At 40.2% G+C, this 10778-nt stretch overlaps 2 protein-coding genes across 2 annotated transcripts; both read left to right on the plus strand.

The window, feature by feature from the left end:
* The first annotated feature begins 3510 nt into the window (after nucleotides 1–3510).
* BCR41DRAFT_45915 (hypothetical protein) lies at nucleotides 3511–4195 on the plus strand. Its single transcript, XM_022030859.1, has one exon. The coding sequence runs from the start codon at nucleotides 3782–3784 to the stop codon at nucleotides 4127–4129; it is 348 nt and encodes a 115-aa protein (XP_021882147.1). The 5' UTR covers nucleotides 3511–3781; the 3' UTR covers nucleotides 4130–4195.
* A 381-nt stretch (nucleotides 4196–4576) lies between these two features.
* BCR41DRAFT_297410 (kinase-like domain-containing protein) lies at nucleotides 4577–5137 on the plus strand (the record flags this gene model as incomplete). Its single annotated transcript, XM_022020454.1, has 1 exon — nucleotides 4577–5137. A coding segment is annotated over one exon (561 nt), but the record flags the coding sequence as incomplete, so codon positions are not given.
* Nucleotides 5138–10778: the final 5641 nt, after the last annotated feature.

Raw genomic sequence — 10778 nt, forward strand, 5'->3', positions numbered from 1 at the left:
CACACACAAAAGCGAGCGGGGGACAAGTGAGCAGATTGAGAGGAATGGATATCTATACTCGCAATAATCTCGGGCCATGGTCTATCTGACACCAGAAGAATCCGAATGTGCCTTTTTTTTTTTTTTGTCCAATGACGTGCTTTGCTCAAGCTCCGTTACGGGCTAGGGCATGCAGTAGCTCGTTTTTCAAAATGGACATTCTTTTACCCTCTTGGTACTGAATCATGAATAAATAACATCTATTTTCTGTAAAATTGAGCATGGGTGCTTTTTTTTTTTTTTTTTTTTTTTTTTTTTTTAGTCTACAGCATTGAGAAGATTAAAGTTCTTTCCCATGGTTTAGTTGGATGAAATTTCAATTGGCTTTGACATGTGTTTAATGTGGTGGGCAGCCATCTCTCATTGTGTCTCTTCTCATCTATGAAAAGAGAATGGATTTCCTGTAATTCTTTACGTCAAATGAAAAGAAGAAGAAAGGTTTATTGACCATCTTTTTCTGCACTTCATTGCCCAACCTAATGTAAGAATAGGGTTAGTGCGCCCTTTTCCTTCGCAGTAAGCCTCTGTAAACTCCAATGAGCAGCGCACGGTTCTGATTCTCGCTGGCTAACGACCTCATTGGTGATGTTATTTACTATTTGCGCACCTTACCGTCCTTTTTTATGTCTTTCTACCCAATGATCTACGCTACATCTCTAATTATTGGGCACAAAGAAGGAATTAGGGCCTAATGCTGGAGACATGTATTCTCGTGATATGTCAGGACATGTTGACTGTCGGACGAGAGAAATATCTATCATTTCTATATCTCATTTACATAGTTCATCTAAATCTGGATGTAAATAAATAAATAATAACAACAACACCTAAAGAGAACAATATGCACAACAAAAGCTCATGCTTTTTGCATTATCCATGTTATTCTCGTATCCGTGATCTGACCGACAAAATAGAAAGATTCCTTGTCTTTTTTGGGTTCTCTTATCCATTCACCTTCGGCAATGGAGTTATATTAAATTCTAATTTCATTTCATTGTGTGACACTGACAATGGGATTAAAAGCCCATATTGAGCCCTGAAAGAGAGAAGGCGCATTCATGAAAAAAGAAAAAACTATTCATTTTATTATAAATTATATATTTATATTGAATATCATATCTGCCCATCAATCTACCTTTTTTAAAAAATCTTGTTAATCTTTTGATCTGCCTACTTTTAAGATTGAGTGCAGGTAATAGCACTAATGGTAGAACCTTGATTGCTTTCTATTCCTCTTTCAACGGTGCTCTAGTACTGGAAAAAAACAGGTTCCTGCTCTACTGCCGCCAGCCGGTAGGAGAATCAAAGAGCTATGACATCTTTCCTTATGGACAATGCTTTCAGAGGATGGGGAAAGCGGAGCCAATAAGGAACTTGTATAGATGATATCATTCAGTGCGATACTCCCATCAGGGACCATTGGGTACTGCTATCAACTAAGATGATGAAAGGCTGCATTTTTTATTTTTAATCTCGATCCTCGGTGTACTAACAGAGGAGTATCTTTTTTAAAATGAATTGGCCAGATTGCATCGAACAAAAGCCGTTTTACCTCTTGATGTTAGGGTTATGAGAACGTACCGATGACCTCGAAGACTACTTTTGTTCTAGGCAACCTCAATCATGGCAATGCAAACAGAGTCAAAAAGCGTAGCCAAAGAAAGCCAGTAGAGATAGAATCGATCTGATATCAATCGCGTTGATCTGTCTTTTTTTTTTTTTTTTAACGCCGTGGGATATTTTACAAGAGAGTACCAAGCGATTATTATTATTATTATTTTTTTTTCAACATCAGCACACTATGCATACTCTCTCCCTCTTCATCTAAGGCCCAGATTCTTACCAGAACTGTACTTTTTTTTTTTTTTTTTTTTTTTTTCCTATCATTAGCCATCATCTTATTAAGTCAGTATCTAGGTATTAAGTAAGATCTCAATTCTGGTAAGACCCAACAGTTCCTCATTCCTATTCCTATTCTTTGTCTCCCTTCCCCTCAAAGTCATTCCTTTGTCCTGGTCGTGTTGGTCCAGTTATCTGACACGTTTGGCTCGCCTGAGCGTTATTTTTGTCGCCGATCTTGCTTTATTATTATCCCGCCATTTCTGATGGGGGTAGTAGCAACCCAATGAGCAATTGGGTATTGGGTTATATGGAATATAAACAATAGCTTAAATAAGGGGTCATCAGGAACGTTTTGTAAGCAGACAAACACCGCGACCAACGGCCTAAAGTCCTTTACTTCAGCAATGTCGCTGAAAAGATAAAAAAAGAAAGGCCGTCCCCCTATTTTTACTCTTCATCCGCTCACTTTTGATGACACTTCGGGCGATTACATCCACATTTGGTTTTGAACCATCAACAAAAAAAAAAAAAAAAAAAAAAAAAATAGTATTGCGACGCGCCAAGGCAGGAACCTAGTCAATTCCATTTCTGGCGGCTATTCGCAGATGTCATCAGAGGAAAAAGTCTTTTTTTTTTTATTTTTTTATTTTTTGGCCTTTTTTTCCCTCCAATTTCATTTCCCTTGCAGGAACTAATAGATAAGGAGTTAATTTATTGCAGGTAAATATGTAAAATATATATTGTTCTGCCGAAGACATCCTCACAAAGTAAATAGGACGGAATGAATATTGTACTCGAACTCCGGACGGGCTTAATTTAATGGTTGAGAATCCATCTACTGACTGAATTATAATTATTATTTTATTTTGCCTGGTGCTCTCTTACTTTCTTACTGCTCACATAATTTTTTTTCTTTTACCTGTTATCCTGAGTAAAATGGTTCATTTGTCTGTGTGTTGAATAGTTGAGTAGTCTTGTTGCGATTTATTTCAACTAAATAAAACTTTGTTTGCAATCATGCTTTTCAATTGATCTTTATTCAATCGCCCGTTCACTCGATTCATTGTTCTGAAAAAAAGTACCCAGACCATAGTTTGGCCAGCCAACTAAAGCCCTTTATTTAATATCCTATATAATCACCGGGCTTTGACTTGGCAAACCCTTTTTTTTTTTTTTTTTTTTTTTACTCTCCTTTTCCTCCACTTTTTCCTTTCCCTTTTTTCTTTTGCTCTTTCATTTCTCGACATCCTTGTCGTCTTATTTCTTTTACGCTCTCCACCATTCTTTCTCTCTCCCCCGCATTTAATTGCCATCATCCTTATCCTTCATTGACGACCTACACTTTGATCTTCATCTAACTATCCCACTCATTTAAATATCCCCTACCAACCTAGCCAGCATCACTCTCTCTTTATTAACTCACGAACCTCTAGACTTAACTCCAGCTCTATCCTCAACATCTTCGTCAACTTCATTATTCCAACTTGCCATTACAACTATTAGAAAGAGCCTGTTAACGAAAAGGAGGGAAAAAAAAATCTTACTCACATTTTAATTGTAAGTAATTTCACTATTCACGGTGCCTTTAATATATTCGTCCGAGCGTACTGTTGGATGGTCTATCTACTCTGGACGCCTTAAAAAATACACACAAATCTTTGTGCACTTTTTCATCTGGCCACGTGCGGGATCAGTACTCCGTATCGATTCAGTACCATAAATCCAGCACAGATACACAGATTCAAAATTAATAGATTATCTTGGAACACAATCGTCTATCTTGCTGAGGCATTGCTGATAGGCATAGTATAAAAGTGCAAAACTTTCAAGTGATCTGCAATGTAGCGTTTAATGTTTCGTTGGCTTGTCTCGCTTGTGCTCAATATTAAGTGTGTATTTCATGGCGTGTGAGGGAGAGCTTTCTCCACGATTCATGATAGGGCGCCTAGATAATATTTTTTCCTTAATTAATTACACTGAATTGTACAACAAACAATCAACATTTCTAGCGTTTCCCATCCTGCTATCTATTCTGTTCTTTTTGTGTGTGAAAGCAGGTTCCATCGAGAGAAAGTACAATTGGATATGCAGTTATAGAAAGTCACTACACTTACTATTGATGGGAACTTTATTAAACATCGCAGTGGTACCAATGAAATCACCTTTGGAGATCCAGATTTTTTTTTTTTCCTCTAAACGTTTAGTAGTGAAGGAAAGGATGATGATCAATGGTCGTCTATCGAGATAACCAATAGGATGAATCATCTTTTTTCCCCTCTCTCATAACCTTATACGACTGGATGATCGATAGAAGGTTCTCATGTGTGCCTTTTTTTTTTTTTTTCTCCTTTTACTTGATAGCAGTATTTAACTCTTACCTCAAAGATAGTACATATCAATGACCGTACCAGTTATTCCGGTCGAGCAGAATATCCTGCAGATCCTGCAGCAGTCTGCGCCATATATTGCTTTTGAGGAAATCCATAGTATCATCTATGACGCATATATCCCCGGCCGCTTCGGCAACATCCACACAGGGCGATGGAAGGACCGCGATATCGAGATCAGAGAACCCTTTGGTGATCTGCCCACGATCGAGAGGGAGGTCCGTTTGCTCTACAAGCTCGGAAATAGCTGTTCACAGATTTTGCGTTTGCACGGATTCACCGTCGATCCATCCACATCCATCCCATATCTCATAGTAGAGCACAACGAGCACGGTAGCCTACATTCATATCTCGTCAACTTTCATCCACACTTGACCTGGACCGACCGGTACAACCTTGCGATGGACATTGCCCTTGGCTTGCGCTATCTTCATTACAAAGGCTACCGTCATCGCCATCTGCACTCTGCAAGTATCCTAATCGACACCAACGGATCCGCAGTTCTCTCGGATTTTGGATCGACTCGAGATGCAGAGGTGATCTCTTCACGGGAACACCCAGCTCGCATGGGATACATTGCGCCAGAACGTCTTACAAAGAACGGAACACGTTACTCTATCGAGTGTGATATTTATTCACTCGGCATGGTCTTTTGGGAGATTACAAGCGGACGCCCTCCGTTTGAGAACCAGATTGCTGCTTGCAGTGTCGAGGACGGCTCTTTGATGAACTTGGCTCAGAGCATCATGGCGGGTCGTCGGGAGCGTCCTGTAGAGGGTACCGACCCCATCTTTGAAGACCTTTATACCCGATGCTGGAACTCCAACCCTCTGGAGCGCCCTTCAATTGACTGGATTATCCAGACTCTTGGCGTCCTTTTGAAGCAACCTTCTGGTGCCTTAACCCGAATGGTCGAGGACCTTAGTCTTGGTGTGTGGAGATTTGTAATATGACCTTGCAATCACGATAAAAAAAAAAAAGTATGGTCACTAACCAACATCGTATTTTTATTCCCCATCAAACAGAAGAGCAACCCAAAAGGCCTGCATATTCCGCTAAGACATCATCCCGCGACTCCCATGGATCAAGTACCTCCAGATCTGTCAAGTCATTTAGATCATATTCTATTGACAATGACAGGGACCTCCCTAGCCCTCTGTTGCGATCCTACGAACTCCTGTCGCCCCGTGAGTCAGAATTCCCTCTCTCATCATCGCCACAGCCAACACTCCCTCCCATCCCACCGATATCTCAGAGAAGAAAGATGTCTGCCGTGTCTGCAGCCTCTTCAGCGTCCTCTCCAGGGCCATCCAAGCGCTCCATGTCCATTAGCAGTGGCAGTTCATCAGGATCATCTGGTCCTACGATCCCTACCCGCGACTCTAGACGTGTCTCTAATGTGTCATCGTCAAGCTCAGTCGAGATCCCTAAGTACGAAGTCCTTCCTAAGAGACGTAGTGCTCAAACCATCTGGGAAGCATGTCAAGAGGGCAATGTTGATCTGACAGAATGGTATATTCTCAATGGCGCCAATCCAAATGCAGTCATCTCATTACCAGCGTACTCCATGTTGTCTGAGGTTGCTCCTATCCATGTTGCATGCTTTTATCAGCCCGAAAACTTGATGGCAATCTTGAAGGTGCTACAAAATCACGGTGCGATTATGCAGTTGGTGACCACAATCACGCAACAAACAGCACTTCATATTTTGCTCGAATTTGCAACTGACTATGACCTGGCGCTCGAAGTCTGCGCTTTCTTGATTCAGGAATGTAAGCTGAGTGTCAATGACCCGGATAACCGCGGCATTACTCCATTCCACAAGTTCTTGAAGAACCCACATTTGAGTGCCAGACCCTCAGTTGCAGCATCAGAACTCTACACTCTTCTTCGCGAGCGTGGTGAAGCCAATCTGAGCATGGAGACTCACCAAGATGGAAATGCTCTTGGTATGGCCGCAAGATATCTGCGTGTCGACTTACTTAAGCTATTCCTCCTCACAGATATCACCTGCTCAGAGCCACGCAGCATAGCTTACGCTCTAAACCAAGTGGAGGCACCCTTGAGTGAGAGTCGACCCTCGAAGGCAGCTCAAGATTTGTGCCGAGCAATTTTGATGGAGTGGACTGGAGATCGAGGCGAAAACAAGCGTATCCAGATGGCAGAGCGTATTCTGGAGCACCAAGGCCTCTCTATGGCCCATTCTCCACCATCTTCAGGACCTAAAGGCCGCAAACAGAGTATAGGACTCTTAAGCATTGGCAAATCCAAGAAAAACAAGGAGGAGACGATACCGCCAGTACCTACTCTACCAACCAAGGTTGCAAATGAGGTGGATATTGCAAGGAAGATCCTTCATAGCACCTCCGCCAAGCAACAAAAGCTTAAGGCATTCATGGCTCAATCAGGATTCTAAAGGATTTTCATGTTTCCAATCTTTTTTGACGTTCTTTATCTCACGAAATTTTGCATTCTCCTTTAAACTATTGTAAATAATTTTTTTTGTTTGTTTATTTTTTTGTTTGTACAGTTTTCACCATAATGATATTCAAAGCATTCACACACATTCTTGCATTGTTATGATTCACATCTCCATCAGCGTAAATAAAATAAAAAGAAAAAAAAATCAGCACAGACTCTCAATGCTCACTAATGACCATGTTAGATAATCCTGCACAAAAAAAGTACTCCATTTTTTATTCCTCCACAAATGATGTCCCAACATGAAAAAGTAGCTGGAACATAGAAAAGGAGATGACATGCAGGCACCTTGTCAGGAGAAAAGGACTATGCGTCCAAATTTTGGCTTATTAGACATACCGTAAATTGAAAAAAGAGCCATTGTGATTAGTTGGATGGATAGGAGGCTTTATTTCACATCTCTAAGGACCAATTCCAAATCGATGGATGAGTTTTATTTTCTCTATTCTTTGAAAATGGACATGTCTTTCATTCAGATATCACTTGCCCCAAAAAAAAAAAAAAAAAACCATTTCGCAGGAAAGAGATGTGTGGTTACACCACCCCTGTGTACTGTACCCTTTTTTCGTTTAAAATCTGCACCTGCACATTGTGCATCCTGCATCCTGCAGGCGGTAAACCTGTCACCTGCAGCTTGCACCATCTCCCCTTTTTCCCTCCACCTCCGCCTCCACCTTCACTTCCCTTGTATTACCCATTGATGTCGAAGGGTTTTTTGTAAGAACCCCTGGTACTATGTCTCCGTCAGCACTTACGAAACATCCATTTCTTCTTTATTTATGCTGCACGCACAACGACTGCATGAAAAGAGACTGAATAGAGAGTACCTTTGAGCTCTATTCCGTGCACATGAACAGACATGTAGCCACTAACACAAGACTAACACAATGTAAACAACGTTCTGATTGTTAATTCTGAATCATTAATTGCATCAGTGTGTCAGACATCTCTTTTTTTTTTTTTTTTTTTTTTTTTTACTCGCATCAAGTTACCAACTCGTTAATGTTCCGAGCTCAGAGATCGCAGAAGGAAAAAGTACGAAATGAAATAAGAGCGCAAAGTCTTTTTTTAAACTTCCTCCACTTGGGATCAAGCCTCCTTCTGCAACTTAGTTTTCAACATATGATCCACAGACATGGTCAGTTGTTGATAAACAGCAAACTGCAGCAACAACAAGTGGAGCAACTCCCTTTTTGCTATTGGAACAAATGTTTGAATCCTAAAATCCTCATCAACATTCCCCTGATCATAAAAACCACCCCTTTTTGCCTAAAATGTCTGCCTGGAAAATGAATATCGCTTGTCAGCCTGGAACGCTGAGTTTGTTGTTGTTGTTGTTGTTGTTGTTTTGTTGTTATCATTGCTGCTACTGCCTTCGATCTGTTTATATCCTTCTGTCAGTCTTTTTTCTTTTTCTCATTCCTTTTTCTATCCACTTCAAGTTAGTATACTTTGCATATTCATTCAAAAATGTAGAACACACTTCGAACGTTACTTTTAGTGACACAGTGACAGAGAGCAACGTTGTAACAATAATACTTGATGATAGCAGTTAGTTCTCAACAACAGTTGCTTCTACTTAGTATGGGTGCTTGAGATCAAAAATGTAACGCGACAAAATTAGCTCCCGCCGCGCGACTGATTGGCAACACAATCGAATCTCTAATGTTCTTTGTGTTCCTCTCCTTCTTTGCCCTCCCCCTGTTTTTTTTTTCTGTTCCTCCCATGCTTGTGTGCTCGTGCACATGCCCACGCCCTGGTCCTCTCTTTTCCCCTGCTTATTTGTTTCTCTCCAAGATCTCGATGGAAATCATTCACATAACGCGTTTGTACATGTACACAAATGCTATTTTTTTTTTTTTTTTCCCTCCGACCGGCTATTCCTAGTCTAACCACATCATTTTTTTTTTTTTTTTTTTTTTTCCTTATAAACATTTGGACGGGTATTGTTGTAATCCACAGCATGGGATGACCGCATTCCAAAGGCAAAAGAATCCTTGATAGTGGAAGACAGTGGCATATGTCGTGGTTCCGCACTGATCCATCACTTTTTTTTCCTCCCTTCGCCTTTCATTTCCAAATGTTATTCCTAGTCTGCTAAATCTATATTTTTTCCTTCCTCCCTTACTTGGCTCCTTTTACCACACATTCTTTGACCAATTAGGTGGACTTTTTGCTTGAATTTAAAACTTCTTTTGCGTATGTATTTTTCTTTTTTCTTTAGTCGTTTGGATACGTCTGTATTCTAAAAAGACGCGACAATAGGGGGGGTGAATGGTCTATTCACTCTCTGCCCTCTGTCCCGCTCATCCCGCGAGCCAAACTCCTGAATAGAAAAAGTATCAAGTCATTTTCCTTCTGGCCCCAGCACGGATCGTAAACGTTCAAGTTTGCGTTCATTTGTCCAGTTCTCTCTCCTATTGCCGGTCAAATAGGAAATGCGTTATTTCACAGAGATCCACAGCTTGTTCTCTATTTGAATTTATACTTCTCTTATAACCGTTGTAACCAAAAACATTTATCCCAAATATTGCACATTCGTCGTGTTCACCCTTTTTTTTCCCTCTAGGTTTGGAATAGGAAGCATCTCTCTTTTTTTTTTTTTTTTTTTTTTTTATAGTGGAGTAAATACGAGTAATCCTCTTTGTTTTGAATGTTCCACCTTTGGATTGTATTTTTCAACTCGGTTTGTTCAGTAAACAGGATAGCAGAAAAATGGACCGAGATGTTTCTTCTGTGATTACTCGATGCGATATTCTCCTTTTACTTTTCCCTCACTCATACTCCATTCAATGGGCCTCTACAGGGTGCTCGCACCGTCTGTCTCCTGTTTTTTTTTTTTTTTTTTTTTTTTTTTTTTTTTTCCCTTCTCTCTTTTCTTCTCACATCTTTTCATCTTCATATTCCCTCTGTTCCATTCGACGAACTACTTCATTCACCCCTCTTCTCCTTCCTCCTTTACATCCTTCTTCGTTCTCCTGTGTGTCCTTCCTCACTCGCACATCTCTCTCCTTACTGTTCTTCCAATATTAAGTCACTCAGCTTCATCGTTAAAATTGTCGTTTATAGTACGTTTTCTCTTGAACCTGCTTTTTCTTCCTTTCCTTCTCTCTGTTATTGTCGCTCGTTTTTCCTTCTCTACTCATTTGAATACAATACCAGACTTGATCGTGACTTTCCCCAGATTGTTTTATCTTCACCCCTTGTAAGCCTTCGTTCGTACAGCTAGTACATCGCACACTCGACTCACAGCTGTAAGCCTGTCTTTATTCTTCAAACATGAGCTCCTTTTTTCTCTCCCTCTTACTCCTCCCCTACCTCCTGCCTTCCAAGCTCTCTTCTCTGCTCCTTCTCCGTTGTCTTCCTATCTTGCATCGACGCGTATTGTCCAATGTACTAGAGACGCGATGGAGAACATATCATAATCTCATCAAGCTTATTGTCCTCAACATCTGTTTTTCTCTTTCTTTAGCTTTCTCTATATTTGATCTTATTCACAGTAGAGTTATTTAATTCTTTAGTGGTTGAGCGCAAAAAAAAAAAAAAAAAAAAAAAAAGAGTGGGAAAAAAAGTCGGCTTGGTCGTTGGTATTACAGAAGAATTTGTCTATATCATCCGAGCGCGGCTTACATACGCGTTTCTAAAGCTAAATCGATTGCCTTTGAGCTGTTCGTTTGATCTGACTGGCCATGTCAAGCCCTTGAATTGACATGCAGATACTCTTTGTTTGATCTCAATCGTTCAGAAGCCAGTTTGGATATTTTCCTCAACTAAACCAACTACCCCTACTCCTATATTTAATTTTATTTTTACTTCCTCCATTGCCCTTCAGGTCATCAAAACCAGTTTTGTCGTTTTCTCTTCTTGCGGAGATCTATCTGTATAGCTTATATTTACTTTTGTTCAGTCTACAACCGATCGTTTACTTGCTCACACACTCAATTCAATATCTTTTTTCTTGTCGATCAATCTGGAAGTAGGCAATTTTTTTTTTTTTTTTTTTTTTTTTTTTTCCTTGGATGAGTGTGT

The sequence above is a fragment of the Lobosporangium transversale genome, assembly GCF_002105155.1.
Source record: "Lobosporangium transversale strain NRRL 3116 chromosome Unknown BCR41scaffold_15, whole genome shotgun sequence".
NCBI lineage: Eukaryota > Fungi > Mortierellomycota > Mortierellomycetes > Mortierellales > Mortierellaceae > Lobosporangium > Lobosporangium transversale.